This window comes from Elaeis guineensis, chromosome 10, assembly GCF_000442705.2.
Source record: "Elaeis guineensis isolate ETL-2024a chromosome 10, EG11, whole genome shotgun sequence".
Lineage (NCBI taxonomy): Eukaryota > Viridiplantae > Streptophyta > Magnoliopsida > Arecales > Arecaceae > Elaeis > Elaeis guineensis.
The window spans coordinates 36,533,780-36,553,721 of record NC_026002.2 but is presented as its reverse complement, the minus strand read 5'-3'; the positions used below and the strand labels follow the sequence as shown (position 1 = coordinate 36,553,721).

The following is a 19,942-nucleotide window of genomic DNA, read 5'->3' as shown; positions in this document are numbered from 1 at the left end:
TTTGAACTTGGGTGATATTCTGGCATACTACATTTCTATTATAATCACTGTACATCTTAGGTATTACAGGCAACAATCAAATATCCCTTCCCCTGTTGGTTTCACAGAGCAAAGGCACTTCATTGCAAGTGTTTTTGCTACAAAAGATCCAATTCAAGCAACACAAATATCTATGTTCTGGCTTGAGAGGTATGGTGTTATAATGTCATCATGGTCCTCGCATGGCCTATTATATACACTTCTTTGGTGGCTCTATTTATGATGCAAGCTTAATTACTTAACCTATTCTGATGAAAATAGGTGAAAAGTAAATCATATAGTGATGTAATACAGCCTAAGGAAAATCAACTAGGGGTTTACAATGATATGACAAGGTGAACACTTATTTAATGGTTGACTGGTTTTTCTCCATTGGAACAAAAATCAAAGAGAATGGTCTCTCACCAACATGAATCTAGGTCTCACAACAGGGTTGTAGGTCTTTTCAGGAAAAAAAAAAAGACAGTTATCGCAACCAAACCGGATATTCACCCAGTGAAAGCACTGAATCAACATAACATATGACATGATTATACAATAAAGCTATATAAGAAACATATGCAAAACTTATGGCAATGTATATACTAAATCTGAAATGATTTCTCGCACTAAAATTCCTGAAAATAGTGCAGAATAATGATTGATGTCAGTTATTAATGACTAAAAAATCAACTAAAATACCTAAATGGCTGCATGAATGTTACAGATTAATTGGACAAAGAACAAATTAAATTGACTAAGGCTTTACTAAGTTATTCTTTCTAAAGTAAAGATCAAAAAGATACTAAATGACCATATAGAACCATTGCTTTGAGATTTCCTCTTTCCAAGAGGACCGTGGAGGCTTGAAGCCATGGAGAAAAACAGGCAACCTCAAGCTGGGGATGGGGATGGTCAGTGGCACCAGAGAGCGGGTAGGAGTGCTGGGTCCCAGTGCCGCTCAACATGGGTATATTAGGAGGTTTGGTTCCAAAGCTTGACCCAGAACTTACTCATCCATCAATCATGTCAGGTTCTAGCTGATGTAAAATTATAAGACCCATTGGGTTTATGGGTTAAGCATGGATAGAATATGGATAAGGTCCAGGTCCAGTTAGGTCAAAAGGGAAAGGGCATGATGAAAAAAAAACCAGAGATGCTAATAGGCTGATAACTGAAGGTGGGATGATGCTGGTAATGGACCCTTAAAGTGAGAGGTGACATGGGAGGACCAATGGGTCATGGTGAGGTACAAACTTAGAGTTTATTGATATACTCATACATACATATATATATATAAAGAGAAATTATAAATTATGCAATATATATCGGGTCACTGAAGCTCAAAAGTTGACATAGCATCTCATTTCTTATGCTTTTTTCCTTTTTCTCAAAATTTTCATATGTTTCGATTTCTATAAGTTATTTTATTAATCTCTATCTTATACACATTACCTGTATGCCCAACTGTATCCAGTCTAATATCGGATTCATAATCATACCCATTTATATAGATATATAACTAATATCCAACTTGTATCTATATTTATTTTCAATAAAAATGGAATTAATTGATATACTACTCATAGCAACATCTATTTTTTTTAAAAAAGATAGATGCAAGCAAGGTTTTAAATCCCGTGGGACAATGGTGTCTCATTTTTTCATGGAACGGGATGCCCTGCTGTCCCATCCCGTCCCGGCCCGATAGCAATCCTGATCATGTATCCCAATGAATATCCTCTATCTTTCTCTCCTTCTTCTTTCCTTTCTTTTTTTGTTTTTTTTTTTATCTTTCTTCCTTCTTTTCTTTATTTTCCTCTACCTTCTTTTTTTTCCCTTTCCTTTTTCTTTCTTTGCTTCTCCCTTCCTTTTTTTTTCATTTTTTTCTCCTTTTCTTCCATTTTTTCCTTTTCTTTATCTCTTCTTCCTTTCCTTCTTTCTTGTTTCTTCTCCTCTCCCTACGTGGATGGGTTTCGGTGTCCTAAGCCCATCCCAGTCCTGTTTTCTCACAAAAACGGGACGAGACGACTGGCACGCCCCCCGTCCCGCTGGGACATAAAACCTTGGATACAATCACTTTAAATCCATTAAATATCAGGGTATCTATATATGTATTTATTGAACAAAAATGGGTATGGATATGGAATGCTAACACCAATCCACATCTAATTGGTTCTCAGCCTATCTACCATGTTAAAACCCCAAAACCTGATCTATATTAGAACATCAGAAGTCTAATTACTCAAAAAATATGATGTCACACAGCAACAAAATGATAAAAGATGATCCAGAAAGAAAAAAGAAGTGAGTTTTAAATGATAGTATGATTTAGATATCACCCATTGGAGTGGGATTCCATGGAAAAAGTACAGCCTCAAAATAGCTCTAGTGGGAGAACACTAATACTTACTTGTATTTGAGTGCAGACATGCTCCAGCTTTGATTCCTGAAATAAATCCGATAAGAATGTATAAGAATCAGGAAATCTCAGGATTCAAATATAGATACTGCTCGTTTAACGCAGAATCAAGACCTGTTCCTCAAGTGCTTCTTTTAGCAGAGCAATCAAGGATGATCTAGCCAATTTGACACTTTCGAGTTGCTCAGTGCATTGGTTTAGAATAGTTTCCAGCTCCTGAAGGTCATTTATCAATGGTGATCCTTGCTGATTACCTGAACAAAAAAGCACTTAAATAAGGAAAAACAGGATCAAGAGGATGAAGTGGAAATGATTCCCTACAATGTTAAAAAAGGATGCATAAATGGAGAATCAGTAAAACAGTCGGGCATAGTCAAATGTAAGGTATGTATTTTCGACCATGGGTTCGTATCTAACTGTCCCAGCAATGTGTATACAAGGTTTATTTTGACAGAAGAAAACAATTCATCCTCCCAACTTTAGGAAAAAATTAGAACATAAAACTTAAAAATTTAAAAAAAAATACTGGAAGCATCTTGATGAGGTAGAATTCAACTATATATTAAGAACTTTTTATAAAATTTTTCAAATATAATTCTTCAACAATAATTTAAATCTCATCATAAACTTGAAATAAACAATTAATCAATTGACATGTAAAATGGGAGAAAACACTTTCACAAAAAATTTACAATAAACCAAGTATCTTTAATAATTTAAAGATCTTTACAACCAGGCTTGGATGAGTACTCAACAAAACACAACAAAGATACTTAGATGCACATGCCAATAGAATTCAACAAATAGTGCTGCAATGATGATATTCCACATCCCAATAAGCCTTTCTGTAAAGGACACCAGTTCATGACAAAGTTATAGGGAAAGATTCAAATCCCAGCGGGACGTCTCATGGGACACCGGGACGGAGTACCATCTCATGTGTCGAGACAAAGCCGTCCCGCTAGCATCCCATGGTTCAACAACATTAGCATTCAAAAGAAAATTGCTTAAACTCAACAAAGAATAGGACTATGCTATACATACATACATGCACACACATATATATAAATATATACACATAAATAATATATATATACACACATATAAATACACATATCTGTGTATTTATATATGCATGTATGTATGTACATATACCAAAAATTCAAGTATCCTGCCATGCTGATATATGTTGTTATATGTACCATGCTGACCAAGAATGGGCATAATGCATGGGATATGTACCCGTGTATCCTCCATGTTGGCTTGTGTTGGTCCATACTGGTTAGGTTCATGAGTAGGGGAGATTGTAGTAGATCCTAATTAGCTCAAAGAGGGAGCAGGAGAGAAAGTGATAGGTTTCAAAAAACCTGGCATTGATGTTTTGCACCATCAAGCTTCATAGTAAATTTGACTACAAGATTTTCTAGCATAAGTACTAAATGAAGATAAGTTCCTCATGCCTGAGTAGAAATAAATCAGAAAAGCATAATATTTCACTATGTTCTCTTTTAACTCACATATTAAGTTATATAATTCAAACAAAAAGCATGGCTCTAGACTCTCTGTAAGATAGAATGACTGGAAGTGCGGTTTTAACTGGCTAGGATTACATACAAGATTTTCTCAATCAGATTGGTATCTTACCAGCAGCTGAGGCCAGGAAAAGGCAAAAGAATCAAAGAATGTATTAAACCTTAGTAGATAGGTGCTTCCATTTGTGCAGGTGTGCAAGTGTACATGAACATACATATAATATATCTTACTAATATACGTATAGGTTTGTTTAAGAAATGATGGCATAAAAGGCCATAAGATGATTAAGCAGATTCGATGAAAAACCTCAAAATGATCAATGTGAATGTATCATATACAGTGCACAGTGCTAACATCTATGTTTTCACCAGATTCACAAACATTTACAAGATTTTGAAAGTGATTCTAAAGAATTGTTTATACCTTGAGCACGGGCATCATTAACATCCTTCTCCATCTTCTCAACACAACAAGCAGCAGCTTTGCATTTATTTAAGGCAGTATCTTCATTGAAGTGTTCATCAAGTACGGCTTGATATGCAGTTACTATCTTCTCAGGCATTCCTCCAACAGCCAATTTCTAAATGTTGAACAACCATCCATGATAAATTATGCATTTAAAACCTTACTTGAATGGAAATCCATGAAAAGGAACAGAAAAAGGACCCATGTAGAAGGAAAATTTTAGTAACTCACAATTCTTATTGAACTTGCATCTTTCTTTACTACTTTTATAGGATTCGAACTCTTTCCATTGTTATCCAACAAAGAAGGAGCATTACCAAGAATATCATCTTTAAGGATTCGTCCACGAGAACCAAAGACTTTCCTTTCATCCCATATTTCTACCTGAATCATGGAAAGAAAGATCATGATCAAAGTTTCAACATATAATTTCGTTAATAATTAGCAGAAAGATCAGGCTCCCTATGAGGGATGATGGTCTCTTTCCTCATTCTTCTACAAAGAGTAAAAATATCATTGCTTATTGAAATCCATGGACGAAAAAAAAATAAATCACCATTACTTTGCCGATATTAAATCATAAGGTAGCAATCAATACACTAGAGAAACCCTCAATTAGTCAAAAATTGCTATTGGCTGCAACAAGGATTATATGTGATTATTCAGATAGGAAATGTTCTGGCAAAAAGATCAATTAAACTAAAATTTCTAAAAAAAACCAAAAAAAAAATTCCAGGGACTGCTTTCTTCTGCGACAATCATTCCAGTGTTTCTGCATAAAACCTTCAATCAATCCATTCCCTTAAAAGGCTTTGTCTACAAAGATCTTGGAGTAAATTGTGCATGAAAACAACATATCCATATTTATTACTAAAGAATATATTATGCAAGATAGTACAGCATATTATACACAAGGGGGCAAAAGAAAATTAAACCTAACCAAATAAACAGCTATCTTACTCATAAACTATATCAAGTGTGTTATTATATCAAGATAACTACTACATATTACATACATGTTGAAAAAATAAAAACTAACACGGTCTGATAAACCTAAAATGTCATGGCAACGACAGAAGCTTACAGATTATTCTCTAAAGATAAGCATCCAGTTTAAGGGTCAGAAGCTATTATATATCATGTACCTAAATCAACATCTGAGTGTTCAAGGGGAAAAGTCTGAGTTCAAGGATAAGTGAACACTTTCATGCAAAATTTCTAAATTTATTATATCTCAGCTATCCTTACACCAAATTGCCAACATTGTCGAGGAAATAAAATATTTGTGTGGTCCAATCTTCAGGCAAAGGAACAGTTGAAGTTTCAGGAAATAACCTTTATTGGCAAGAAAAGCGAAGATGTCAGACATTTAAAAACTCAACCAAAAAATATTTGCTAAACATCATAAAAGAAAGAATAATGGCATAAAATAAAACGATGTACAACTGTTAAAAAAAGAAAGAAAAAAGCAAATTTGCATAGGAAAGGCTGCAAGCAAAATGATTGCTTTAACAAAAGAAAAATACAAGCTACAGCTATATATGCAATCACTAGAGAACATCATGCCAAGGTCTTAAAGGCAATGAAAAGGTAGAGAACTTACTAATCTCATGACCACTTTCTTTCCATTTTCTTCTCCATTCTCATATACATTTTTCAAACATCCAGGAAGGACCTTCCAAAACTCATTTACGAACTCACTCCCCTTGCGCCTGCTGTTCTGTAGAATATCATTTGCCAGATACAGAAAAGAGACTTTTTGTTCTTTCGGAGAGCTATTAAACAGTTTCTCCCATGTCTCAACAACTTCTTTGGCTTTCTTCCGGTGAAAAATACACCAATGTGACAATGCTGGTCCAGAGTTAAGAAACACACAAAAACAAGCAGAACTAACCAAAACATTTTTGCTGCATTGACAAAGAAAAATCGCTGAAAGGTACAAGAAAACTATTGAGTCCAGAAAAACAGACCATAGTTGTTATCGCACATTAAATGAACTTGAAACTTCAATCAATGTTTGAAACCATTGACCCATCCTGACCCAATGTCATAGAAGAGTCATGGATGACCAGTCCAACCATGGGTCAACTGGAGTTGGACTGGTCAACCACTCTCCCACAAATCCCATCAATCAAGTGGATCAGTATTTTCCCTAATCTTTTGAGGTGGTCCTATTACCCTTTCAGGATTTCCTCATAAGGCCTTCTTTCAGAAGCCTCGACCAACTTATCTTCCACCTAGATCTCTCTCCCCTTCAATCCATTCACCCATCTACCTTACCTACCTTACATCTTAATTAATCAAATGGGATCCATCCCCCTTCTAGATCGCTCACATGACACGTCCATAGGAGGAATCCAAGAAGAGTTCACATCCTCTCATGGTGATGGTCTCCCTCCTTCAATGGCATCTTTCCCTCCTGCCACCACAGCTTCTCAACCATGAGCCAAGCAACTTGCAAGCTCCTCAAGCTCGACTATTACCGAGCTGAAGTAACTCAAACGATTTTTCGAGTCGAGCTCAAATAGTAAAATACTTGGCTCGAAGGCTCACGAGCCTAGTCGAGTATATATATTTTTGATAATGTTATATTTTATTTATAACACATATTATTAATTTAATATTTTAAAATATAATATTACGTTATATTTTGTTTTTACCATATTTTTTATTATGACCAAGGCTTGAATTCAAGCTTGAACTCGAGCTCGAGTGTCGCTTAGTTGACATTCGAGTCAATCTCAATTATTACTTTGAGCTTGGATATTAAGATTTGATGGATCTTAAGCTAAGTTTCAAGCCCGAGTATTTTAAATGAGTTAAGCTCGAGCCTCTAGCTACTTTGCTCAGCTCAATTGCACCCCTAGGACCAATGGCGGTGTTCAAGTCCCGCTGTGAAAGAGGAAAGGAATGAACAAAAAAAACAGATGCAATGTAGGGGCAGCATTTTCTTTTTAATCTTAATTAGTGAGTCAGCAAGTCAAGCAGAACATTCAAGCTGGAGGGTGTGAACAGTCAAACCAGTAGGGCCAGCAGCCTAATAATTGTTTAGACATTTTTTGAATAAATGTGGTTTTCATGTGACTCAACCCAAAATAGCTTTCGGGTGACAGGTTCATGTTTACAGAAGGAGCATGTATTAAAGTTATTAATATTCGTATGAAGCACCCAAACAAGAGAATGCTGGAACTCTAGGCAATATAAGTCACTTCTAGAATATGATATGCACCACCTCATGAATGTTGAGTTATCTAAAATGTAAAACAACAATTCATAGCTTTACAAAAGAGATACAAATTATGAAAAAATTATGATATACACAACACATCTTAGCTGGCAAACAGTACAACTTTGGGCAGCATATACTAACATTCGTATAATACTAACATTCATGATGTGATATATACAATTTTACAGGATGCAAATATCATAGATCCCAGTTGTCTCAAATGCATATGCTAAGTTTCACAAGCAATAACCACAATCGCATTTTCCTAACTTCAACATGGTCATAGGAACAAGTATCTTGTTAGCTTCATACAACAGTAAATAAGTCATGAATATCAGTTGAAATGAGTTGCAAGCATGGCTTTATTTCAAAAATTAGCAAGGATAATTGCAAAGGCACTGAGGTGAAATATGTGCAGATGCAAAAGAAACAAATGTAATCATTTTTAATCTAAAATATCAATAAACATAAGCTATCATTTTTAAGCTTATTAATATAAATGTATCTATGTATTCTCCTCATCTCTCAGAAGGGCAGCTAGCAATATGTTTAATCAACAGATTAGTATAGCCATCAAAATTAAAGGATAGTCCTATACATGTATATTTATCTCAGTTACACAACAACCATAAAGGCTAGAGCAAATCAAAGACCAACAGGTTGCCCAGGAGAAAGTGAAATAATTGTTATGTGTGAGACTGTGTTTGTCTTGTTCCAATCCGAGACTGTGTTTGTCTGGTTCCAGTCCAAGAGGACAGGGTTAATGCCGGGAAAAAAAAAACAGAAAACAGAAACTTAGCTTCAATAAGTGTCTAAGCTGCAGGTCAAAGGGTATTGTCTTGAATGGCTTTGTGATGTTTTCTTGAAGATTGTTGAGGATATTGATTCCACTTACTCTGTGTTGATTAGGCATGTTAAAAGCCATGTATTAGGGTTTCAGGTATCTACCCTGTTTGCATGATTTTCTCAGTTAACTGCTGGCAACTTGATCAGTATAGCTGGTATTCTCCTTCTCTTTGCTCTGATCACCATAGAACATCAATGAAACCGATTTTAATGAAGGAAATTGACTTTTGCATTCTTGTTGCCCTAATTTCTACTTTCTGTCTTCATTTATGTCTATCCACATGCATGGTACTTTTTGTAGATTCCAACCCCATACTGGGTTTTATACTCATTCTTAAATTTCTGATTATATATGGCATGATACACCACAATAAGCATGATCCTGATTTGACAAATATAGGCATGACATCTAGTCTGCATATTGCATGAAAAGTATGATATTATTTCCTAAAATCTGTTGAGAAGATAAATGTAAGCACAATAAAGAATAAACCATTATACCAATTTCTTTTTGGCATTTTTCAGTTAGGCGCAGCAACCTCTAAATTGTGCATACACATGCAAATAATTCAAGCAAAGGATACTTTCAATGCTTTGTTGTGAATTGTTGAGCTTAGATAACTTTTCAGCTAAAACTTGATTGTTGAAAGTGTTGTTCATTTTGCCTTTCTTACTATTAAGTCCACATAAAATTTCCAGATTCCTGTCCCAAGAGCTGCAAAAGTAAGTTAGCATGTAGTAAGATGAAAATTGCATGTCGGTAAAAGACAGAAAGAAATGCTATCAACTTGCTGAATAAAAACTTTTGTTTCAGAAAGAAATCTGAAAGCAACGAAGCATATCCATATTATTATAGCTTCTCTTTTTGAATATTTTTTTTTTGGAGGGACGAGGGGGTGGTTAGGCAGATATGAACTGGAGTCCAAGACCACCTCTGTGATGCGTCTTTTAAATTGTAAAGATCTCAAGAACTAAATCATAATGACAATTACTCAACGAATGCAAGAAGATCACACCAGAAGAGGGAGAGTGCATGGTTGCTGTTTGTCAAAATTGAGAAGAACAAGACAACTAATGAACTAAAAACATAGGCAACAAAAAGAGTCATATACTAAAAAAACTCCATCAAGAAAGAAGATATAGGCTGACTTTAAAATTACAGATATTATTAGATTTATTCCAGGTCCTTGAAAGCCATTTGAAACACTTTCAGCATTCTTTTGAAATATACAGCGATATTTCATGGTTAGCACAACCATTCGAGTGGTGTTTGCCATAGGTGATATTTTTCCCTTCAAGTACCCAAGTTGTTGGGTTGCATTTATAAAAGGGGGAACTGGGTATTGCGAAACACTTATTTTCTGTTCAAAGATATAGATAAGGCTAGGTATTACTCTAACATGGTTGCGCTGCGTATCATGAGATTACGAATTATTTTGCATCAAACGAGAAAGGTGAAGAGTTGCTCTACAGGTGGTTGTATTTCACATCTAACAGGTTAACACTGTGAATGCATTTCATGAAATGACTGTCGAAGATTGAGATGTAGATTCCAAGTGCACAACTTGCAAGCGTTCCACTAATTTAAAGGCATGATCAAACTATATCTACTTTTCTTCTATTATGAAAGAATAACAAAAGAGAAGGCTAGTGATTCGTTAGACGTCGATCTTCCTCCTATTTCCTCTATTCAGGATACGAGTTTTGGTGGGTGACCGCGATGGATCAACATCTATTCAGCATGCAACAAAATACATTCTTAAGGTGTTAACTGGAATCACCCCACTCACCTTCTACTAGATGCATACTTTTGGATGACCACCCAACCATAAGTCCATTATGTCTTTACTAGAACCCAAACAACTAAATTCGACCCTTTCAGCCACTACTCAGGAGCTTAAATGAGACCTACTACACAGTAACAGTAACATTCATAGAACATAATATTTGATATGCCACATGACAAGTAATATCCATAAGCATCCTCCTTCCTTAGTTTCACCTTGTTCTCAAGGTGAAGAAGCCCAATAATGTTTGTGTGGGGACCCGTACGGGCGTGTATTTACTCCCACATCAGTAATTCACTGGAAAGATCTTGAACACTTATACAGAGCCAAAAAATCCAAATAGTACCTTTCAGCTAATTTTTTTAAGTGAGATCTTAGATTATGACAAATGGTACCAAAGCCAACTCAGCTCACAGCCTATGTGGACTAGGAGATACTGCAGGCTGTAGCACGAGTTCATTGGGACTGACCATGGGCCGATCATGGTGTTTGTAAATGGAAGCATAGGTTTGGACCCTTAGCCCGATGAGGACACCAGGGGCTTAAACAGGGGAAGTATGTGAGGACCCATACGAGCGTGTATTTAATCCCACATCAATTATTCGCTGAAAAGATCTTGGATACTTGTATAGGGCCAAAGAACCCAAAGAATACCTTTCGGCTAGCATTTTTGGGTGAGGTCCTGAGTTGTGACAGTTTGGCATCTCTCTTTTCTGTAAGCTCATCACTATCATTATTGCAAGATCTATTGGCATCAAAAAGACAGATTTTTACAGTGACAACCTAGCAGAAATCATTCAACACAATAATAAAGCACCCCATTTCATGCCATTATCGAGCTTCCATCAATGAAATATGCTTAGCCAATGGTGGTACCGAAGTGGTAGTGAAGTTGTCAATAGAGGCCTTCATGGTGCCATCCACATGTTGTTTCCTATGATGAAGATTAAACTTCCATTCTTGCAAGCAAGCTAAACCATGGCTGCACACCAAGATGTGAGATGAAGCATCTGGACATCAATTCAGATTACATTGACTAGCCCACAAGCAAGGTAGCCAAATAGGAAACTCTGTCAAAGATGATCAGCAAGACAGGCCACGAGCTCAAAGTTGGAGTGCTAATCTTGCGAAGTTGAGGTTTGTCAAAACTTAGCCAAGGCACCAGCCAAGGAAGGCTAAACCGGTACCGATCACTAGCCAATATGGTATGGTACCGGTTCAGTACCATATCGAGTATCGGTATGCATGACCAACATGCCCATTTTTTTTGTTCCCTTTTCTTGACTTCTAAGATATCTAATCAATTTTTTATTATTTTTTGAATGATTTTAAGTCCAAATTGTTGTTTTTTGATCTTATTTGACGTTTGTATCACTCTGATACATTTGCGATTAAGCATGTGATACGGATCTAAATCTAACATAATATTATGTTAGAAGGAAACAATCTTAAAGAACTAAATATTATTGAATCCTAAAATCACTCAAATCAATTAAGAAATATAAAAAATAAATAATCAATACATATCAAGATTTAGAATCTCTTCGAGCATCGATGTCATTCATAAATATCTAAATCATTTACATCATCAAGTGAAACATCAGCCCATTCCTCTAACCATGCAGCACTATAATCCTCTGCGCTCATCTCATAAGTTATGCGTGCTGGATTGTAACTTGTCTCAGATCTGTCGCTGAAGCTTTGATTCTGAGATATATGCTCAGGCTGATAGTACGGCTATAGAGGGATCCATCCAAATATACTGACAGCAAAATTCGATCCGTAAGATACTTCGAACTGTATAATATAATAGCCGCTAAAAGATGATGCCTCGGACGCACCATATCCATATCCATATGGATCATAAGCTGCATGTGGCTGTGAATAAGAAGATCCAAAATACGATGAACCTAATACATCCATGAATCCAACTCCACATGCAAGATCATCTGCAGCTGCATGATATCCTGAATGATCTCGAGAGATACATCATCTATATGAAATTGTATCCTCACGAGCTCTACCAGTTCGTGTCCCATGGTTCCTATCCTGTATGGCATGCATAAATTGAAACTCACCGATGAATCAAAGACCACCTTGTGACTGCATTTCATAAATAGTAGTCTCCTATCTTTTGCTCCATGACTATCAGATCCATGACTATCAAAAGAACCACTATCATCGCTCTACCTAATCTTTGAATCTAAGTGAACTGGATCAACTGACTGCTCTACCCTCTCCATCAAGGCTAGCACTGTCTTTCCTTTTCCTTTGTCTCTGTGTTAAGGAGCTGCCTACCCTCTTATCATGCCTCATGAGGAAGTCTGCTGTGGTTGATCAGTCGGAAGCCTGCGTAGAATATTACTGGTTGCCCATTGCTCAGCATCCACCCTAACTTTACTAGCTATGAAACTGACTGATCGTGGAGGCGATCCTGCTCAGCAAGCCTAACTCCTACTGCTGATCCACAATCCATCCGATCATCAGATCCTCCTCATCATCAATAAAATCATTCGCAGTCAGATTTGGATATTTCGACTCAACTTTCTTTTGAATGTATTTTAGTCTCAACCTCAAATTATAGTGAACATACAAGGTCATTGAGGTATTTCTATATCTAACGGTTTCTCTGCTTGCCATGGATAAGGATAAAGATCGATCAATTGCACTCACAACCATTCAAGGAGACCGTCTAGATCCTCGAGACTTGCCATCCAGATCCTCTCCTAGACGATCAGCCCAAAACATGTCTTGGCCTAACTGGCATGTTTTGGGAGAGGAGACAGCCACTCAATCAACCCAAAACATGAGTCGAGAGCATTGATAAATATACGCCACAACAAGTCATTAGCCTACGTTAAAATGCCCTCCCCACCCCACCGTGGCCACAACACATGCAATGAAGCAATATTAAGGCATTGGGTCCAAGGGAGTTTAGCGATAGAAAAGTTGCTTTGCTTGACAAACCCAACTCATGGGGTTGTTTCCATGGAAGTGTGGGAACTTAACCTAATAGCTCAAGTTTGAATAGCTCCACTTCTTGCAACCCATCCATCTTCAGCATCAATTGGGAGCTAATAACTAATGGGATGCCTCATTGACATCCTCTCTTGCTCCTTAACTAGGTGGAACTGCTTTACCATGGTACCATTTGTTGAGAGTTAATTCCATCATCCAATCTGATTAGTAGTGGGGATTCCTTTGTTAAACAAGGAATCCAAGTTAAACAGCTTCTAGGACAAACAATGACCAAACAAATGTTTCTTGCATTTAGGATCATCTTATCCAATGTTCTTTTTGACAATAGTAATGTTTATTGAATATCTAGTTTATCAAACTTTTCACATGAAATAATTTTAGGTATTGCTGGTGTCTAGTCTTATCTTAGGTCTTCATAGTGAAGATTGAAATGGTTATAAGTATGAAAGTGTCTTAATTTCGCAAGATAATTCAATAATAAAGTAAGATGGCAGGACTCGATTGCAACAAATAGTTGTGCAAGAAGGAAGAACCATCTAGGCACAACTTGTTCAATCAATGGTCTAATATAAAACCACATTAAATTGTAATTTAGTGTCAGTCCATGATAGCTACATTGTAATTTTAGTTGGCCAATATAGAGATGAGTTTTGATCAGCACTAGTGATAACTTGGTTTGAGTTACTTCTTCCTTTTCTTTCATTCTCACTTGACTTCAAGCTAGCACCAAACTCCTCTTGCTTGCCTCCTTAAGGGCGGCTTCCGCCTTGCAAAGGCCAGCCAATCATAGCATATCATTATCTACTTCATGAGAGGCTTTTGGAGATGGAATCCCTTCTCTCTAACTAGACTCTTATGTATAGGTGGATTTTTCCTTCTTAATCTATCTAATGTTCTCTTATCTAGAAAAAATCATATGCATTGTAGGTGCATGAATCTAGTGTTAATGTGCGCACACAATTGTAAAATATCTAACACCCTAGCAAGAAGGCACAAAAGAAAAGAATGAGAGGAGAGTAGAAGAAAGGGAAGTACAATGATTGGGGATGCTTAGCAAGGATTTTAGGTAGAATTTGCAGTTTCCTATGCTTAGTCTACACCTCAAGAGATCATTTCAACCAAGATTTTCTATATTGACCAATATAACCTAGTAACAGGAGTACGATATTAACTCACTAGCGTACCAGTACAATTCGAGGGCTCGATACAATCCTGCACAGACACATAGTACAGCTGCTATGTCACCTCCAATAAGATACCATGTTTTGGTGGTACAGGGCATGTCGTACCAACCCACCTGTGCCGGTAAGCTACCAATACAGAGTCCAGCATTGAAATTTTGAAAACCTTAATTTCAACTCTACCTTTCATCATAACTTTAAAATGCCATATGATTCTTTTTCCTCTTATTCTCTTCTCATGTTTGTGTTCTTCCAGTGATTATTCAAAAGGAAAAGGTCCTTCCATCGTGCTTGCTCCTAGTTCTCCATTTGATCTATTAACTACTGCACACTTCAAAATAGTCATTACAAGATAAATATTGTCTACAATATCATACTTGTAGTCCTAAGGAACTAGCTAGACTGCTTATATTATAAGTTATAACAATATAAAATAGTAAATCACTACCCTCCAAAACTCTGAGATATGAAGCATTCACATGAGATATGAGTTTAAATCAATATAAGACCCTAAGGCTCATAGAAAGCCTTGTTCTATAATCCCACATTTCCATTGCTCTACAGATTGGTGGTTTTTGTATACATGCCTCAAGGCCCCTTAATCATATGTTTCTCAAAATTAGCTTTGCTCTTCACAAAGGTAGCCAAGGAGACATAAACAAGCCATGCATCACTTAACATATTCTAATGTAGGTTTTCCAATATGCCTTGAACTTCATCTACAATCTCTTTTTTGTTTTTATTTATTTTCAATCAACACATGCACTTTGCTCTTCTCATTGCTATCATTTAAATCTTAACATCTCAATCCCTGGGCAGCTAGATAAATGCCCTAAAGGACTCATATATCTTGAGATGAAAAAAATAATTCTTCCTACTACATCTTGAGATAAAAAAATAATTCATTCCACTCCATCATGACATGCGCATCAAGTATATCCTAGGTTATGTAAAAAGCTTAATAGCATCAATATTTGAAGTAATATCTCTACCAAAAGAGAAGCTTCAGAAGGCCAACAATTCAGTTTGTAAAATAAAGCTTCAGCTGCAACCTATATTGGTGAAAACATCAATTGAACAAGTCGCAACATTGGCAGTTTCTTCAATGAGAATAGGTATCTGTGCTTTCAGAAAAGATGACAAATGTAAACCCTAGAACTTGACCAGCAAGTAAGTATTTCCATTTCATAAACTATGAATTAAACTAACCTCACTTCTGGACATTGCACTTTATGAAAGGACCATTTTTCTGCAGGCATTAAGTCAACCTAGACCATTTCTTCTAGATGTTCCTCTTTGACTAGGACTGGTAGTTCCTCTAAATCAATTATTCTCATCATATTCTGAAAGGACAAGTTAACACTTTATTGTTTGAAAGCAACAGAAAGTATATAATTGGCTATGATTTCACAACCAATTTTCAAAACCAATTCAAGGCACCAAAGAAACCTTTAGGCTATCACTGGCCACCACATGAAAGACCTTAAAAGACAGATCATAGAAAGAAATAACTTCCTTAGATTTGACCATCGAAGATCCCCAGTCATCTAGAATCAATAAACCTTTTGTTAAATCGACTCTAGCTGTTCAATTTTACCCTAACTCATGGATCAATTTGGACCATTGGAGTTGAAGAGAAATCTTTTTCACCCTTTTTCTTTTTTGCACTCTGTTTTGGGCCATCTTCATTTTCAATGAATAGAACTATTGATATCTCAGCTAAATGACACCTAGGTGAGCTGCCTTGGTAGACCGAGACAAAGAAAAGCCTTTTTGACCCAATCCCAAGCCAATATACTGGACCAGATGCTACTCATTTATAGTATTGGAGAACGAGAAATCACTATGCCCTAAAACTAGATTTTAGATGCAAATTTTGAAGAGTTGATAGCAATTCCAGCTTGCCACTAAAAGACGATAAACCAAGCACCTGGTAGTTAGCCAAAACACCTATAAACAAAGTCTAAGCCACCACCAAAAACAATTCATTTCTAGCACTTGTGCTCCACAAATTCAGCTGATATAACAAAACTCTACCAATCTACTAATAGTAGCAACAAACTTACACCAATGGTAATACAGACATTTCAGAATCTCAACAAAACAATGCACCAACTTCATAAGTGCTTCCTTATTCTAACTGTTAGATGTATGCCCTAGAAGCCAATCTTAGCTGACGCATATCATTATTCTAGGACATTTTGTAGTTGTCGAATAGTTTTTATTATCAATCATGTTGTATGTGTCTATGATTTGTCCTAGAAATTAATAAAGATGATTTTGTATATTCTCAAAGTGTTAAGAATTTGAGACATACATCATTAGCGGTTAATTTCTAAATACTCCCGATCGGATGATCATCACGAAGGACAGTGATCGATCAAGTTAGATCGGTGTACGGATCACTTTCCTTCCAAACAGATAAGTCTCGAGTCTGCAGTGTGGGGACACTTGGATGAGAGTGTAAATGATTGTTATAGAATAACTTACACTGAGCGTGACCAATACGAGAAACCACTTGGATGTCTACTTACTCATCAGTGGTTTTCTCAATGCTGCAGTGGTGTGTGTGGTCCTTTGATCTGCAATGCCTTGACTATTTGCAGTGAGGTTACTGTAGTTTGACTGAACATTCACTTGATCCCTAACCATTCGGATCATTGCTGTGTATGTTTGCTACAATGGGTTCAAATTTGCTATTTGGAGTAGGATGCATCTAGATGGAATCTATCGATCTGGATAGAAAAATAGTCCTATGCAATTTGTAAAACTGAGTTCAGAAAGTCTCTAACTTAAGCAAGTGTGAATATTGAAAAAGAATTTTCATGAGATTCACAAATGAACTCGAGTCGAGCCAATCTGACATATGACTGACGATGGAGTTTGACGAGTTTTTCATGACCTCCGTCTAGTCGGACTCACGATAGAAAGATTGAATCACACAATAACTACACCTAGGAATTCATATTTTTTTTGTTTTGCTAGGTTACTACTATATGCTGCTAAGCGGTCACTGATGGATTGTAAGAACTCACTAGGATTGTTTTCGGATCAACGATCCTTGTTGGATTGAGTTGGAATTATTCTAGCCCACCGAAAGAAGTTTCGATGATACTGTAATGGAGATCACGGTATATCTCACTACCAGACAGAATAAAACATGAGGGATCACACACAAAAAGAGCTTGACCCGATCAACGACTTGGATCCTATTCGAATTATCAATTGGATTGATGGTTTGAATTAAAAACCTGCTAATTTGTAAGTGTTGCAGATTTAATAACTGCTAATTATTAGCAGAGAGACTTAATTGCAAATGTTGCAATTTAATTGGGCCTAATTAAACTATGAATCAAGTCCTAATTAATTTAAATTAGATTTAATTTAAATGGACTTGATTTAATTTAAGGCTAATTGGGTTTAATTATCCAAGTTGGACTTAGATTGCAATCTTGATTGGATCGAGATTGACAGCCTTTTCAAATTGAATTCGAATTGGATTCGGTTTGAACCCAAATAGGACCCAATTAATGTTGACTACCTAAGCCCACTTTTATTGGGCTTCTCTCCCCTGATCTCATGCAAGAAAGGAGTGGCGCATGAAGATGCACGCTCCTTTGCTCCTTGCATGCGTAAAAAAAAGGGGCACCAATAGTTTGCGCCCCACCCATCTGGGATTCTCTCTTCATGATTTGTTTCCTATTTAAATTTGATTCAAATTAGGATCAAATCTTATCAAGTTATTGCGTTGGAAACAGATTTTTGTCCAATAAAAATTAGAATTAAAGTGGGGGCATGCGGTATGAAATCATGAGAAGGTTTCTTCCTTGCTGCCACTTATTCTCATCGCCCCAAATGCCTTTCTTAAATAAGTTTCCTTTTTAAATATGATTTGAATGGATTCTTATCTGATGGGGTGTGAGAGATTATTTTGTGCGACAAAAAAATATGAAAGAGAAAAGGGGGCATGCGCTACTTCTTCCGTGTAATGACTTCCCTACCGCAAGTCCATCTTCACACCTCCCTTTCTCACATCCAACGCTCCACTTGATCTTAGATCTGATCTGAGATCTAAAGAGAGAATTGAGAGAGAAGAGAAGATGAAAGGTTCTTCTTCATCTTCTTGGTGGCCTTGGTTCGATCTTGTCAGATCAGCGCGAAAAGTTCGTGCTGCAGTCTTGTTCTTCGAGATCTACAAGAATTCTAAATCCAAGTTGAGAAATGAAGCCTGCAAGAAAGCTAGTACTCCGGGGGCTTCGGAGTTTTCATCGGGATCATCTCCATATGAATACCAGCAGAGGTCAGACATTTGCACAGCTCAGATGCAAACCCTGAACATCCGTAGCATCTGAAGCAATCAGGTATGAAGATCGGATCTCCTATTCACCTGTTTACATTTTTCTTTTCTGTTTCAGATTTCAGATTCGTGGTGACGTATTTGTACGAAGATCCGAAGCATGATTTTCAAATGTGATTTGGTACATTTTAAATTATAAATATTTTAATTTTATTTTATTTCCGCTGCATACAAATTTGTTATGTTTAAAAATTTTTAAAACCATACGTATGAAACCACCGCACATGCTAACAATGGTATCAAAGCTACGGGTTCTGATACGAACACGTATTATTTCAGATCTGAAATCTGTTTTGCAGAAATCAGATCTGAAGATTAGTTAATGGTTGACATCGTTCAGACAAATCGTTGCCTAAAAACGATGTAGAACATTAATTAATGGTAGATCTGAAAATTTCTGCATGTTGTAATATGATTACAGGATTGTTTCGGATCTGAAATTGTTTCAGATCTGAAATAAATCGTGAGTTGTTCAGATATGAATTAGTTTCAAATCCGAATACGTTTATTAGGGTTTGGATTGGATCTAAATTTTGTTGTAGAATAGAATTTAGGTTTGAAATTAGTTCGTATAGATCTGAATTTTGTTCATGTATATGATATGTGATTGTATATTTAGATCTGAAATTAATTTCTATGATCTGAATTTAATTCATATATGTGATGTATGATTGCATGCATAAATCTTAATTTTTATTCATAGATCTGAAATTTAATCTGTATACATATTTGACATGTTAGATTAAAATATCTTAGTAGCATAGTACTCAGAATGGGATAATCATCATGGCTGTTCGACCATAAGAGGAAGAAGGGATTAAAGTCCCTCTCTTGCTCATTCGACAGATTCTCTTATTACGTGTAGGAGTGTTGCTTGTGATGTTTCTCATGATGAAGAACCACAAACAAAAAATTGTATGCGATACATGTTTTGGATCTAATTATGCATGTATGTGTTTTAGATCAAAAAATGATATATGTGATATATAGATTTTAACAAATAATCTGAAACTTAATTTCTGCAAAACCCTAGATCCAGAAATCCTAGGATCTGTTTGCATGAAATCTTGAAACTATGGCTAGCACACCTGCTGAGTTGATTCGATTTCTGGTCGAGTCGACTCG

The 19,942-nt window shown here is 36.3% G+C and overlaps 1 protein-coding gene across 4 annotated transcripts in view; it reads right to left on the bottom strand.

Annotated features, from left to right (window-relative positions):
• The window catches only part of LOC105052397 (uncharacterized), a 50,019-nt gene that overhangs the window by 8,219 nt on the left and 21,858 nt on the right, over nucleotides 1-19,942 (bottom strand). For 2 of the 4 annotated variants that reach the window (XM_073244264.1, XM_073244263.1), the window contains 6 exons: nucleotides 9,098-9,228; nucleotides 6,042-6,289; nucleotides 4,670-4,822; nucleotides 4,397-4,553; nucleotides 2,555-2,709; nucleotides 2,432-2,467 (listed from right to left, as the gene is read on the bottom strand). In XM_073244264.1, the coding sequence (XP_073100365.1) occupies nucleotides 2,432-2,467; nucleotides 2,555-2,709; nucleotides 4,397-4,553; nucleotides 4,670-4,822; nucleotides 6,042-6,289; nucleotides 9,098-9,173 (825 nt within the window). In that variant the 5' untranslated portion in view covers nucleotides 9,174-9,228. The remainder of the gene's footprint in view (nucleotides 1-2,431; nucleotides 2,468-2,554; nucleotides 2,710-4,396; nucleotides 4,554-4,669; nucleotides 4,823-6,041; nucleotides 6,290-9,097; nucleotides 9,229-19,942) is intronic. The other 2 variants (XM_073244265.1, XM_010933193.4) reach the window with 2 other exon arrangements.